At 40.9% G+C, this 15494-nt stretch overlaps 2 protein-coding genes across 5 annotated transcripts in view; both read left to right on the top strand.

Annotated features, from left to right (window-relative positions):
- Positions 1–380: 380 nt before the first annotated feature.
- On the top strand, positions 381–8144 carry LOC116670994 (protein kinase C and casein kinase II substrate protein 3). Of its 2 annotated transcripts, XM_032501810.1 has the most exons (11): positions 417–624; positions 755–951; positions 2127–2197; positions 2349–2505; positions 2744–2979; positions 4545–4700; positions 5041–5216; positions 5308–5428; positions 5816–5883; positions 6024–6103; positions 7428–8144. In XM_032501810.1, exons 3-11 carry the CDS (start codon positions 2141–2143, stop codon positions 7538–7540), a joined length of 1164 nt encoding a protein of 387 aa, XP_032357701.1. In that variant the 5' UTR covers positions 417–624; positions 755–951; positions 2127–2140; the 3' UTR covers positions 7541–8144. The 2 variants fall into 2 exon arrangements, with proteins under 2 accessions (XP_032357702.1, XP_032357701.1); XM_032501811.1 differs by lacking the exon at positions 755–951 and having other exon boundaries at positions 381–624.
- Positions 8145–8989: 845 nt separating this feature from the next.
- Positions 8990–15494, top strand: part of LOC116670993 (circularly permutated Ras protein 1) — an 8525-nt gene continuing 2020 nt past the window's right edge. Inside the window, exons 1-17 of one of the 3 annotated variants that reach the window (XM_032501809.1) lie at positions 8990–9095; positions 9410–9525; positions 10691–10942; positions 11427–11660; positions 11764–11901; positions 12009–12086; positions 12191–12264; positions 12524–12700; positions 12792–12833; positions 13064–13153; positions 13377–13528; positions 13643–13724; positions 13955–14085; positions 14294–14378; positions 14496–14602; positions 14714–14826; positions 15301–15418. In XM_032501809.1, coding sequence (XP_032357700.1) covers positions 9441–9525; positions 10691–10942; positions 11427–11660; positions 11764–11901; positions 12009–12086; positions 12191–12264; positions 12524–12700; positions 12792–12833; positions 13064–13153; positions 13377–13528; positions 13643–13724; positions 13955–14085; positions 14294–14378; positions 14496–14602; positions 14714–14826; positions 15301–15418 — 1958 coding nt within the window. In that variant the 5' untranslated portion in view covers positions 8990–9095; positions 9410–9440. Of the gene's footprint in view, positions 9096–9409; positions 9526–10690; positions 10943–11426; positions 11661–11757; positions 11902–12008; positions 12087–12190; positions 12265–12523; positions 12701–12791; positions 12834–13063; positions 13154–13376; positions 13529–13642; positions 13725–13954; positions 14086–14293; positions 14379–14495; positions 14603–14713; positions 14827–15300; positions 15419–15494 lie in introns of all 3 variants that reach the window. The other 2 variants (XM_032501808.1, XM_032501807.1) reach the window with 2 other exon arrangements.

Here is a 15494-nt window from a genome sequence, read left to right as displayed (position 1 = left end):
GTCATCATAGAGCCTACAGGACCACATACCCTGGTTGCATTTATTGCAAAACAACTGAGATATATAAACCAGATATAGACAGCAATAAGTGAACTGTAACTCTGGTGTCCTCTGTTAACTTCTGGCAAAGTATCCAAAAATCAGACAATAAGTAAACAGAAACACGCTGCATACTGTTCTCTCTCTGACATGCTCTTTTTCTAGGCCCGACCACAGGGAGAAAGGCAGGTCACAAAGGGGCACAGGGCTAATGTGGCAGTTCCTGGGACACCCACACTCCCCCTGCTGTCACACACACTCACTAATAAGCTCACATGACTCTGTGCCACACTGACACGTTTCTGTGACCAGCAAACATTCAAAATGAAGGTTCAGCATCTCATTAGCACCATATTGAGAGAAACGGAGGGACGGGCAAGGAGAGAGAGAAGGAGGGGGATTCTTCCAGCTGTTTTTGTTGAGAGAAAGTGAGAGGGTGCTTGTCAAAGAGCTGAACAGCCTGACAGGGAGTAAAGCCAGTGAGTTAAAAAAAGCAAACATGGGGTTAAAGTAGGGAACAGAGCTGGAAGAGTTCATGAGTGTGTACTAGAATACCACAGCTGACGGGGGAGGAAAGCAAGAAAGGTAAGTTTCTTCCTCCCTCTTTGTTTGTCTTGAAGCCAATTATCAGCAGAGTGATTACCATGCAAACGCTCTGATTTGTTTAAGTTAGTTTTTTGCTTGCATTGTCTCTGTGTCTCACGCCCACTTTCAGATCAACGTGTGTGTGTAACTTTAAGTGCCAAGGGAAAATTGGGTCAGTGAGAGAGGGAGAGAAGCATGTGTTAGAGGAGGAGAGGCACACTCGGAAAGGGGGAGACGGACAGAGAAATGGAGAGAAAATCCTCAGCAGCCCTTGAACTACAGTAACAAGTGGTCACTTGAGTAATCACTGGTGATTCAGAGAGAAATGTAAGTGCTCCCAGGCATGACTGCTTTGTTGCCACTTCTTGATTCTTTTTTACTTCTGGATGGAGTTTTTTTTAGCATTGATTTGATATGAATGTTTCTGTGTGATAAAATGAGAGGATGATCTGTTGAATTTCAAACGTCTTCCTTTCCTCTGCATGAGCAAGAAAAGAATCAGAGAAAGTCAATAAAGTGAAATTTAAGTTGAGACTTCATAAACTCCCCACCATGTTTCCACTTGCAGGAGCTCATAGTGAAAAAGTATGATTAAAAAGCATGACAATATACGCATCAACACCAGCAAGCTGAGGGAAAGAAAGTCCTAGATGAGCCTGACTCTCCGTCATGCTCAGTCTTGTGATGAGGTGTGGTTAGTCACTTTCTCAGCCAGCAATGTGGCAACATGTTACCAAGACAGAAATAGGCCCGAATGTGACTCCATCCTTTGCGTGTTTGTGCATGCATCTCCCTTGTTTTTTTTCAATCTCCCTCCAATGTATGTGACACTTGTGCTTTGTTTCACATGCTGTGCAAAAATATCTGTCATCTGGACGCGTTATTCCTTTTAAATCCTGCATTCTCGTTTGTCTGCCAGAACAGAAATCTTGCACTTGTGGTCATGATCTCCAAATCGAATGGCAGAGTGGGAGACAGTTGGTTCTAATGGGCCTTGTATTAGTCAGAGTGAAGGGAAAGATGACCTTTCCCTGCTGTTTATTTTGGGAAGGCAACAGGAAGAATGCCGGAGCAGCTGTTCTATCCCTACCGGCAGATCCCACCCCTGTGGATTCCAGTCTGCCACTGCATGAACCCCCCACTCTCCTCCTCCCCTTACGCAGGGGGCTTCTTGGATGTATCCAAGCACTGTACAGTGTAAATATCACCTCGTCAGAATTGTCAAAGTTGTTATGGCAATAAGCTCAGCAACACACACACACACACACTGCAAGGTCTCAGCCGCCAATTATTTCCAATCAGACTTGGGGGAACTGCTCAGTTCATGAGGAAGTCACCCTGCTGTATGCACATTACATTCTGTAGACGTCCAACCTGTTACAGGATAATCAATGTCACCTGTCTGCCAATAAAAGCTCTCTTTCCTTGCTCGTTTTGCATCCCAACCAGTCGAGCAACTCTCTTGTATAACACAAACAGCTATCTCTTGCATTCTGATACAGACACGTTCCCAAAAATGGCGAGCCTTCCCAACGAGCCAGCTCAGGATGCAAAGAAACAGAGCTTCTGGATGGTGAGGATTATATTTATAACCAATCTAAGTACTACAATACTAGGCATAGCTAGTTAACCCAAAACAGTACTAATGTGTGTTTATGAATGGACAACTTGAGTTCTGCAGGCTTGTGATTCTTACATTTCATCAACACCTTTCCTCCTCCCAGCCGGGGAATTATGTGCGTACAGTGCACCGAACTGAACAGTCCTTCCAGGCCTGCAACGACATTGTGGCCTGCTTCATGGAGAGAGCAAAAGTAGAAAAACAGTACGCCCAGCAGCTCAGCCAGTGGAGCAGCAAGTGGAAGACTATAGTGGATTCTCGTAAGTATGGGAAGCTGCATTATGGGGAGCCTAAAAACTGAGAACATGCATTCCCATGCCTTTTTTTTTATCATCTCAGCTTTCATCAAGTTAAAATTACCTCTTGATTCTTATTAAATGGCTGCATCTGTGCTTGAAAATTTACAAATGAGGGTCATTATTTCTCTATTGCTTCCATGACTCACCGCTGTGCTCTGTTATTTCATTCCTCAGTCTGTCTTTTTTTCTCCTTGCCCAGGGCCACTTTACGGCTCCCTCATGAGAGCGTGGCAATGTTTCTTCACCTCTACCGAGCGTTTGTCCGCCCTCCACTCCTCTATCTCCCAGTCACTCATGGTGGAGGAAAGGACCCGGGTGAAGACCTGGCAGAAAGAGACATTTCCAAAGAAACTTTTCTGTGGGTTCAGGGAGAGTCACGACAACAACACAAGTTTTTCTCGTGCACAGAAACCCTGGTCCAAAAAGACGATGAAGGTGTGTGTCTGCACATGCTTGTCATGGTGGTCATATGTAGCAATGGAAGTTCAACACTAAATCTTTACTCCACTTTTTTGTCCACAACTGCATCTCATTGTCTATATTAGCAAATGGAGTTTGCGAACTGCATTAATTGGCAACTCCATCTGCGGGTAAAAGCTCAGAATTATGCTAGCAAGTGAACCTTGAAGTACCAATAAAACATTTTTTCTTTTTTTTTGTCAAACTACTATTTCAAAGGTTTCAAAATGCACAACAACAGTTTTTAAGTATGCTTTAAAGGAATAGTTCGACATTTTGGAAAAAACACTTTTTTGCTTTCTTGCCAAGGGTTAGATGAAAAGATATTTACCACTTTACCATTTTACCACTTTTACAATTAAAGGCCCTGACGCACCAACCCGATAATCGTCTGTCAGACAGACTGGCGAGGTCAGTGACTCGAGTCTGTTCGGTGTGTTCCGTGCTGTTGTCCGTTGGAGGGTCCGTCGACTTTTATTTTGGCCGAACTGACATGTTGAATGGGAAGGCGGGCAGTCGGACTCAGTGACCAGTGTGATTGGTGGCGTGCTAAAATTTAAGCGTGGTTCTTGCTTAAAATGTTTTCAGAAACACGTTTCGGTGAACTGTCTTTGTACAATACAAGATTGTATTCCGAATGAGCCACCATCATGCCCAGTTGTAAACGTGACACGTTGGTGAGTCAGTCCGACTGCCTTTTCTACTGAAGGTCGGCCGTCGGGTTTGTGGGTCAGAGCCTTAACATGAAGCTATAGCCAGGAGACAATTAGCTACACTTAGTATAAACAGCTAGTCTGGCGCTGCCCTTTTTTCGGTCACTGCTCTGCCCTACTAGAACGTCTAAAGCTTACTAATTAACACGTTTTATCTTGTTTGGTTAATACAGACAAAAGCAAAAGTGTAAATCGACACATCATGGTTTTGTGGGTGTTTGGTAACGGATTATTTCTTGACTTGTCCAAGAAATAGTCCACCACAGAAGCCCCCTGTAAAGCTAAGTTAACAAACTGTATTAAATGTATTTCCCAAATTATCAAATTGTTCCTTTAAGTTATGCATACACTTTTCTAGTCATGAAAAAAATACATGTTAGCAATCAATTAAAACCAACTAAATCTAAACTTTACAACTTTAACTGTCCCATAATGTAAAAAAGTGGAATTTCCATGTATTTTTGTTTGGTTTACAAAGCAGGTCGAGGTGCTAAATACTGTAAACATATGAAAATATTAAACAATAAAACTGTGCCTTTAAATAAGTTGCCAGGACTTCTGTGTGAACGTCCAACAAATGAACATGCAAACAAATAAGATATCACGTTTCGATTACTGAGTTGAGAGGTGCTGGTAGGCAGATGATATCTTTTTTTTAACTTTATACAGAGCCAGGCTAGCTGTTTCCAGTCTTTGTGTTAAGCTAAGCTACCCATCTCCTAGCCACAGCTTCATATTTAACTTTAAGCTAATTTAAGCAAATTTCCAAAATGTCAAACTTTTCCTTTAAATTAACGATGTGCATGTGTGCAAATGTGTATTCAACAGCTGGAGAAGGCCCGAGTTGCATATCACAAGTGCTGTCAGAGGGAGCAAACAGCCCTCGACAAAGAGAAACAAGCAAATGGAAACACTGAGATGAGTCCAGAGAAAAAGCAGAAAATCACGGAAGCCAGAGAGAAGATCACAGAGGAGAAAGAAAAAGTGAGCAGGGATCTTAACACACTACACACAGCTACATTTAAATTCACAGCCCCTGATTCATGCCACACAGTTAAACATGTTGCATACCAGGAAAATTTAGTTTGCCTGCTGCATGCCGTGATCTCTTAGCACGAGCCCCAGCCTCAAACTTTTGTTCGAAGTATTTCCCTTGTATGGAGATGTGTTATTGTTACACTGCTCAGTGTTTATGGAACCCTGCATGGGAACGGCAAAAAGCACCAGATGATTTATAGATTTTAGATTGTCCTCCATTAAAGAAACAACGTTGATGTTCTGAGTCCTCACAGAGCAACTTTTGCTTTTTTCCTTTCGTCTGCAGAGCAGAGACCGCTACGAGAAAATTCTGGAGGACGTGACATCCTACACACCTCGCTACATGGAGGAGATGGAAGCCATTTTTGAACTGTCACAGGAAGAGGAGAGGAAGAGGATCAGCTTTCTGAAGCAGACTTTCCTCTCCATCCACAGACATCTTGACATCACCAACAATGAGAGGTGGGCAGCCATCAGACCGGGTGTGAGTTTAGTGTGTCAGGGGTTGATGCAGAGCAAGTGTTTCTGTGTGTTAACTGTGTCCTCTTGTCAGTGTGAAGGTGGTCTACAGTGAGCTCTACAACACGCTGATGTCCATCAGTGAGCAAGATGATATTAAATGGTGGAAGAACAACCATGGTCCTGGCATGCCCACCGACTGGCCAAAGATTGAAGTATGTTACAAAGTTTCTCTCACAATACACAGAGGGGAAAAATACAGTACATGCACTCCCAGGACAACCAAATTACAATAATTATATACGTAAGTACAATATGTTTTTACAGTATTTAGAATGACAAAAGACTACTTTTTCTTACATTAGAAACATCATGACTAAAGGTAGCTATATTTTCTAAAAGGAGTATTGTTTTTGTGTGAAAACCTTGTTGTGTTGATGTTTTTTTGTTCTTACCTCAGATAAAGAAATTCATGGTCTCACACACTGTCTCAAACTCACATTAACAATACCTTTTTGTGGGAATGTTGATGTATTGTAGCGGTTTTACTCGACCAAAGTGTAAATATATTTGAACACAAACGTCACTAATTCTTTCATCAGGAATGGGTCCCACCAGTAAAAAAACTAAATAGAAAAAAGAGAGACCAGAAAAGAAAAGAGGGCCAACCGTAAGTTTCCCAGTGAAGTTCTTTCAATTTAAGAGGATTAACTTTTTTTTTTTTTCATAAAGAACAATGTACATTTTTATTCCAAGTCACATATTTATGTTTTTTCTGACTGTTCAAACATGCACATCTTCCCTTGTTAGTGTGATGATTGGGGGTGTGAAGGTGCGAGCTTTGTACGACTACGTGGGAGAGGAGGCCGATGAGCTGTCCTTTAAAGCAGGTGACACATGAAGTGTGATGTGAGGACAATCAAAGGATATAGACAGAAGTGTTGTTCTCAATGTTTGAAAGCTACAATAGATAAGAGTTTCATACATTATTACAACCTTTGTATCAGTATAAATCTGAGTGGGAAGACAAGAAATGCATCCCATCCCTCTGAAATTATGCCGGAGCTGAAAGTGTGAAAAAATATGTTTAATTCATATTTATAAGTACAGATTGTACAATTAAACAGCTCTAAACTTTAGTTTTGTGGCTAAAATATCATTCACATCCTGCGAAGAAGACAAAACTTGCTTAAAGGGTAACTACCACTTTTTTCAACCTGCACCCTATTTTCCTATGGTTTAGTGTGTAAGTGCCTGATGGGAACAACAATCTTTGACATTTGTCCAGTATTAAGATCGCTGCAGTCGGCAGCGGCAAAACAAGCTACAACGTTAGTCAATAGGGCAACTTTCCAGCTCGTATTTATCTTGACAAAAGTACTTGTTTTGCCACTGAAAGGCTCAGATTAATATTCTGTCTGACAACATCATGGAAAGGATCCCTTTAGAGATAGACCTTCAAAACCTCTTTGAGGCCTTTCTGTTTAACCAGATATAGAGATGAAGTTGCTAGCGCTAAACCCACCAGAATCCATTTAAAAAAGCAATTCTTTTAGCGTGTATAGAGCCAACATGTTTTTTTTCAACATAGCAATCTCGCTTAATACTATCAAAGATTGTTGTTTGCATCAGGCACTTAGACACAAAAACACAGGTTGAAAAAAACAGTAGTTGCCCTTTTAAAGAGAGATGTTTTGAAATTGCATTTATCTCTTCTTATTCTGGTTGATAAAGCACTGAAATTTTAACAAATAGTACAAAACATGAAAGAACCATTTGCAAGGCTTCTGTACGTTTTGTAGCCAGATATCTGGGCAACTGAGTCAGGCTTAGGTGAGCTTAGCAAAGAGCAACCATCACGGTCAATCAGGGCAAAAAAAAAAAAACTTATTAGAATTCTTAACTTATACAAAAATAAAAAGATGGGAAATTGCAGAGACTTTTTATTTTAGAAGAGTTTGTGGGGGTGTAATAGGAACAAGATTTTGTGGTATTTTTGCAATGGCTTTAATGTCCATTGTGCTACTTTGGTTAAACTACAGAACAGTCAAAGTGTCAAAGTAATACGTAAAGTGGTGAGTTAGAAAACTCCCATAAGATTGGTTGGTTGTAAATTAAGGAAACTCACTGACGCACTCTGTGTTTCATGACACACAACTTACTCTTCATTAAAACAATGCTGATGAACAGACTTTTTTTTTGCTGTGTTAACAGGTGAAGTGTTCCTGAAGGTGGAGGAGGAGGACGACCAGGGCTGGTGTCGAGGAGTCCTGAGCGGAGGGAAGGAGGGCTTCTACCCAGCAAATTATGTTGACGTTACAGAGTGACTTTCCCCTGTCTAATATGCAATGTCCCAAACCTGTTTCTCACAGAAAGTTAGTTTTCTAATCTTCCAAAAAAACAAACAACAGTAATAATAATGATTATTATCATTATTATTATTATTATTATTATTATTATTATTATTATTATTATTATACGTTGTCACAGATTCTGAGTTAATGTCAGATATACTCTGTTCCCAAGTGTTTTATGAATATAAAAATTAGTTGACCTTAATATTCTAACCTACTTTGGTTTGAGTAGGCTAATTCCGCAAAATGAAGGAACTAATCTAGACTAAGACTAAATGTACTGTTTGTGCAGGAGCTGTATGTGTACATGCGTGATTGCGTCTGTTTGTTTGCATGCATGTGTGCACGTTGAAACGAAACAAAAAAAGAACACAAGAGGATATTTATTCACTGCCATTATGTCCTTAGGTCACTGTAATGAAGAAAGCTGTTACATGAGCTTTACCCAGGCACAGGTTTACAATGATGGGAGCACACAAGGTTAATGTTTACTTAATACGCATTACGTAGAAGCACATAGAAGTTACTTTGACTGGGGGATCGGATTTTCGAAATGTGTAATTGTTTTGCCTCTAAACCATTTTGTTGACGTTTTGTTGCCATGCCAGCTGGGTCTATGGATGACAATGTTGGTCAGTTGGTTGGTCCACCACTTCGGTCCAGACTGAATTATCTTAACAACTATCAAATTTATTGCTATGAAATTTTGACCAGTCATGCATGGTGCACCGAGGATGAACCCCAAAGACTCTGGTGATCCAAGGACTTTACATCCACCAGCAGGTTAAAGTTAGTTTGTGTGTTAGCATGCTTGTGGCAAAAATGGGGAAGTATGGCCTGTCTCATGGCTGTCGACTCTTTTTCATAATTCAAGGCAAACACAAAAGACAAAATAACAAAAAACAAAAAGCAAAAAATATGTGTGTGATCACGTGCCACCATTTTGAAATAAATTTCAAATATTTCAATTGTATATAATGTTTTTTGTTTGTTTATTGTTTTTGTTTTTTTTGCAGTAAGATCATTTAAACAGAGGCCTATAGTAAGACACTGAAATACATCAGTCTCCAGTACACAGAAGTCTTGGTATTCCATGAAACAAATACAATTATTTTATCTTATATTATTGTTACATTATAGTTCACAACCAAAATCTGTGTAGTCTATATGAAAGAATATGTCAGGAGACTCTGTGTAGGCCAGGGTATTCTTTTACTTTGAAAGGCACATTAATCCTCTTGACCTTCGACATTTTATTGCCCTGTTTCTCAATACATCGCCTTCCGTCCATTTTTATTTAGGTTCATGAAATGTTTAACTTGAGTTAGGCAATACGCAATAAATGCCCCGGCAACACACCGCGGTATCACCCCCGACTCTTTAGGAGAGAAACCTGCTGGACAAGATGTCGCAAATGTTGAATAACAATACGTCACACAGTTAGTTGAAACATTTGTGAGACCTGGGAAGGTTTCACGTTTATGGCTGTAAAGTAGGCGACTGACAGCACTTGAAGGACTCCGCACGTAAGTAGGCCACGTCTTGCTTATTTTGAGGGGATGTGTTCAGTTTATGTCGCAGGTTCAAAAGGTTTACACGTTGGCTGCTGTGGATTCAGTATTATATGTATGTATATATATATATATTTATATTTCTTTTTTTTTCTTTTTCTTTTTTTTCTGTAGCGTTTCTTAAAAGCGTGTCAACATCAGGAACTGGATGACATGCTCCCAAGAACAACATTGTAGCCTAGGCCACTGTAATTACCTTAGATTGGACTGCAATTAGGTTTTCTTTTTATGTGGTAGAAACATTAATGTATCTTGCGTCATGTGTTAATAGGTCCTCACTCTCACAGGCAGGTGGAGTCATTATGGAATTCGCTTGTGGATTTGTGTACGCGCCGCCATCGGTGAGTCCGAAAGACGCCCCCGGATCCAACGTCATTAAACGCTCAGGTGATTTATTTTTAAACACTTCCAGACATCAAAGAAAAATCCAAATTTATAACACTAATACTATTTTAAAAATTAACTTCCTTTTCTGGGTCCACTCTCCTCTTTGGTTTTCTCTGTTCCACAGATCACTAGCCAGACTCAGATTGTTTTTTTTATGCAGCTGCAATAGAGATTCCCACGAGACAGAATTTTAAACATCAACGGATTTTATTGTGGGGTGTGTACAAGGCAACAAGGAAAAGAAAATAATTGATGATAACTTACAGGGAAATGTATCGGGTCCAAACAGAAGTAACTGTTTACATGTTAACATGAATGGGGCAGGAAAAAGGTGCAGGAGGGTAGAGATTCAGGTTCTGGGAAAAGAGGCTGGAGAGCAAGGGCAGTAAGCAAGCTGAAAGACTTTGGAAAAAGGGGGCTGGGATGCTGGCAGCATATAGGTTGATGGGACGGGGGACGGGTAAACAAGTTGATTGGGGGGGGGGGGAACAGGTGGGCAAAAGGATTTGGACGTCAGACTGCGAGGGCATCTGGTGGACAGGTGGAGAACGACAATGACTGCAAAGCTTCAGAGAAATGCAGGGACTGGGGAAGTGGGAATGGGAAGTGAAAAACAACAGAGGCAGCTGCCGTCACAGTCACAGTCAGTCTCAGATTTAAATAGCTTCATTGTTTACTCACCAGTTTGAAGGAATCAACCAAAGAGACGCAAAGCTTTCACTGTGCAGACACTAACACCAACACGTCACTCTATTCTCTGCAGGACGGCAAAAAGCCTTTTATGGAAACTATAGATTCAGTCATAAACTGAAGAATAAAAAAAGTTCATTCCAGTTAATTACCAAATAACTGCTAATTTATAAATACTGAAGGTGGATTTTTTCCTTTCATCACAGCTTTCTGTGTGACTGGTTGTCTAAGTACCATTAAGTATTATGCAATCAGTGACACACACAACCTCTCCTGTTTATCTTAAAGGACACATTTCTTTCAGATACTTTGCTTTTCTCTGTAAAAGCCATCTGCCACCTGAGTCACATTTCCTTCACAGCACAAAGGTCGCCGCTGCACCAGTTGTTTTGTCGGTGTTCACATTTCTCTTGCAAGACGCTGTTCTCAAATTAACAGCCACTGCACATTTAATTTTTATCTCTATGCTTTTCAGCTCTTCTCCCTCCTGTTAACCGGGTCCGTCCTAGCTGTCCTCCCCCTCTTCCTCCTTCGACAAACTTTGCAGAAGCCAAATCACCGAAATCCCTCCAATTCCCCTCCAAGGTTATTGAACAGTTGGAAAAGAGCAAGGAGGTGAAGAAGGCAGTGAAGCCCACTGTCTTCTATGAAAATGAATTTTACAATAAACCGGAGGCAGCTACTTCCAGCAGTATAACTCCTCAGCAGACACCGCCTCGAAAAACAGGTACTGTGAATGTGGCAGTATATGGCTGAATAATTTTAGTTTCTGCACTGTAGTAGTGTTTACCCAAATATGTTAGCTCTATTAGTGTTATTCTCTGAGACACACTCCACTGAGGTCTACCAAACACAGAAAGGTTAGCCACTGCTCTTTTAGTTATTTAAGTTAGTATTTTAAATAAAAAAAGCCTGTATTTTATCTGGAAAGTTTGGCTCTCATTTACAGAAACAGTCCGACTAATTGGATTGGTACATCCTAAGTGAGAGAAAATATGTTGTTGTTGTTTTTTTACAATATGGGAAAACTAGCCTTTTAAGCCTATAGTTTTATTCATAGATGGAGATTGAGCTGCAGGTGGTAAATCACTGGGTTTGGTGGTCCACTGCTTTTATGTAGGAATTCAATTGCTCTGCAGCCTACTGAATGAGTGACAGTTGATTTCATTTTGGGTAAATTGTTCCTTTAACACCCTGCCGCTATCTTCCAGCTCTTCTTCCACCACACATGAGACCTGAAACACGCAGCCAGTCCCATCCTTACAGCCAGCCACTCCATTCCTCCAACACCAACAGTCAGACATGTACCTATGACCTCCCGAAAGATGAGTGTGATTTAAATGCCCATCCCTGGGACCCAAACTACTCGTACACCACACCAGAAGGCACGGGGTGCGAGGTGAAGCTGCCAGCTGACACTAGCAGTGTGTCGGCCCAGACATCAGGTAAACGCACAACTTTTTTTCTCTATTTGCATTAATTTTTTAAATTTGACAGTATTAAGGCATATACAGCTCATCCTTATTCTTTTCTGCTTTCAAGCGTCAGTCCCACCTCTTCCTCCGAGACCTCCATTCCTGAAGTCAATGCCAGAGTACCTGGTGCTGTTGCCCTCGCCCTTCTTATCTAACTCATCATCCAACCAATTACTGTCAAACACGTCACTTAACTTATCTTCTAGTCAAGGTAATTGCCAACAGTCTCTGTCACACTGTCAAAAGAACAACTTCTTATCACAAATGTTTTTACACCACCAGCGCTTGTGTTTAATGCTCTTGCTGCTCCTTACTCAGGATCAACAGATCAGGGGCCTCTGCCCGGGAATCCTAATGTGCTCCTTGTCAGTTTAGGAAAATTACTCTCAGAGGAAAGTCAGTAAACATTTCTCATCACCATAAAACCTTAATTATTGCCCATCTAGTTAGATTTTCAGTCCTGTTGGCTTATGGTGACCATGATGTTTTTATATTTCCAGTGCAGACCATACAAGGAGAGCCCACCCCCTGCTCACAGTGTGGCTCTGTGCTGGAGTCTTGCTATGTCAATGTGGTATTTCATTCCATCTTTATTTTAAGTAGTATTAGCATCACAATTAAGAGGCATTGATTTCAAATGTGAATAATAACTGTAAATCTCTGTGTAATCATTACTAGGAAAATACAGAGAATGACAAGTGTAAGCATTCTTGTTCATAACATAATAGAACAATGGATGACTGGGTTTGGATTGATTGATACAGGCTGCAGAGGGGACTCAGTTTGTGTTGGTAATGTTTCTCAGTATGCTCTCTTCTTATCATGAACTGCAGGTTGAGGACTGTTACTTCTGTCAGCCCTGGGGGCCGACCAGCACTCCCAGTATACCACAGTGTCGTCACCAGGATGACCTCTTTCTGCTCTTTCCTAATGAAAAGCCTCAGTGTGCTGCTGACGCTCTGTTGCTCTTCTGCATCGACATCTCAGGCTCTATGAGCACAACCTCTGAGGTAAAAGCACACAACCTGACGCTGATCTGTTTACTGGCTTTCACAAATACAACCTGTGGTGTTTCAAATGATCAATCTCTGCTGTTTTAAGAGGTCAGAGGGAGAGCAGGTTGTCCACAGATCTCGTCTTGAAGTGAGTTTTCTTTCCTCATTTTTAACTTTGTAAGACTGATAAGTGAACACTATGTGAATCTAAACATACTGTAGTTCCAGTTAGAGTGCATTTAAAAGAGGGCAAACTCTCTAAGTAATGCAACACATCATAAATTGACAAAAAAAACAGATAGTACCACAACAATAGCAGATGGCCAAAGATGACATCAAGATGTTGTTGGTGATAAGAAATCCTTGTCTTCCTACCAGTTCGTCCAGGAAGCCGTGTTGCAGTGTGTTCAGAGACTAAGTGAACAACAACCTGACAAGCGAGTGGGACTCATCACCTTCAACTATCAGGTACATACATTGAAAAAAAGTTCATTTAATGTTCACAATATATTTATATAGACATTTTCTTTTCTAATTCTGTTACTGATTTCCTTTTCTTAAGTTTGTGTCTGACTTATATTGGATTTTTCTCCCTAGCTTACTATTTTCTCATATAGCTATTTGAGTGAGCACAAAAATGATAAGTAATTTACTGCTGCTTTTCTTCATCTCCTAATGTTTTTGTTACCAGGTGACAATGCATGGAAATGAGCATTTCACGTCACATACCCTAAGCGGTTCCGAGTTAACTGACAGGGACTTTCTGAAAGAGGCTGCAGCCAGTTTCCCCACTCCACCTCCACTCTCACAGACCAAGGACTACTTACAGAGACAAGTCATGGGGTAAGAAAAAAAAACAGTAATTTGAGTACATTACATTTTTTTGTCTTTGATTACAAAGAAGTAACTTTATCCTCAAATAATAGATGTGCTTTTTGATTTTCCTCTTTTTGAAAGATTAACTGTAGGTGGGACCACAGCTCTTGGCCCAGCTGCTCTCCTGACGATTGCAATAGCCTCCAGACAGCCGGGGTCCAAGGTAGGTTTGGTCTTATTAAGACGACTATACCATATGCGTACGTTTTAGCCCATGTAGTACATTATACATGTGGCATGTAGTGAATAATCATTTCACAGCACTGCATAGATTTAGCAAAGCTTGTACAAAAAAATTCTAAAAGCAACCATATGTCAATTTCTCTTCTCTCTATTTTCTAAAAAAAAAAAAAAAAATACAATCCTGACCTGCAATTCCTGCTGATCTCGAAGGTGATTATCTGTACAGATGGAAAGGCCAACACAGATTTGGGGAATCTAGAGGAAGAGGATATTGATGCTCGCACCCTACTCTCATCCACCATCTACTACCAGGAGCTGGGGGAATATGCTGCCAATCAGGGGTTGGTACACATCTCCTTATCAATGTCAAGAAAGGAACTGCTAAACAGACTATTTACATGCATTTACATACTTAAACCACTGTTGCTCCGCCGACAAAAATGACTATAAGACGAGTGCTAATGCTGATATGAGTACTAATAAGAGGTCTAGGCTGATCTGGTGTTGTGCTGTAATGAAGTTCATACTGAGATCTTCTTCTATCATTAGTGTTACAGTGTCTGTGCTGTCCATAGAAGGAACAGACTGCAGGCTGGATGAGCTGGGGAGACTCGCTGATCGCACTGGAGGGACAGTAAGATGTGTTGTGTTGTGTTTCAACGTTTTTTAGATTTTTATATTGATTACCAGTAGTTTTTATAATGCATGTCACTCATCTGATCTTATTACCTGTGTGTGTTTTGTCCCCCAGGTGGTAATAGCAAGCCCTAATAGGTTGCACCAAGAGTTTGAACAGATCATTGAGAACAGGACCATAGCCACCCATTGTACTGTCACATTACTGCTGCCCCGGTCACTGTAAGAGATGCGCTGTATAAACCTTGAATACTGACATTCTTAAATTCTTCATTGAGTGGCCTAATTGGCACATGAATACACTTCACTGGACTGATGTTTTCTTTGGTCCAGACGTATGAAAGGAGAGAGGGAAGCAGGACACAAAGGGACCAGAGAGGTGGGGAACGTGGACCTAGATACAGAGATCACCTTCCAGTTTGGAGTCAATGAACAGGAGGCAGAAGGTGAGGGAAAACGGGTACAGTATGTCACAATTCACAGACATTTGGTATGCCTCACTGCAGACTCTAAAACTGCATCCATGTCTGGCCAGTCCACCTATCTAGCAGCCAATGCGTTGATCCTTGAAAACCCCTGGATGGGCCTCAGGATGTTTCTTAAGGACGTGTGAGCCACCAGATGAATTCCCATGTGTTCATTTTTGTGAGCACAGTAGCACACAGATGTGCTAGATGTTGCATCAGCTAAGATGTGCTCTTACAGGCCAGACCACTGTTTGACTCAGTCGACCACTGCAGCACTTACCTTTGCTGATTTTCAGTGTACATCTATAAACCAATTCAGGCCGTGCCACCATGTGTAGTATGGTCAAAAAAGCAACATGTATTTTCTCTGTGCTCCAAAAACAGTAGTTTTTTTAATTTACTAAACCTGAAATTCTCTCGATTTATATTTGTTCTTTCTGTGCTTCTCTTCAGTGTGTGGGCCGGCCTCTGGTAGCAGTGTGGCCATCCAGCTGCAGATCAGGTACAGGCACAGGAACAGACAGAGGATGCTTAGAGTGATCACCACTGAACGAGAAGTTACTGATAACAGGTGATAATGATGTTTCCATAATTACAGTGTTTCTCTCACTTTTGTTTTTTAAGATTACACACACACACACACACAC

The sequence above is a fragment of the Etheostoma spectabile genome, chromosome 21 (assembly GCF_008692095.1).
Source record: "Etheostoma spectabile isolate EspeVRDwgs_2016 chromosome 21, UIUC_Espe_1.0, whole genome shotgun sequence".
Classification (NCBI taxonomy): domain Eukaryota; kingdom Metazoa; phylum Chordata; class Actinopteri; order Perciformes; family Percidae; genus Etheostoma; species Etheostoma spectabile.
This window is presented reverse-complemented; position numbering and strand designations above follow the sequence as displayed.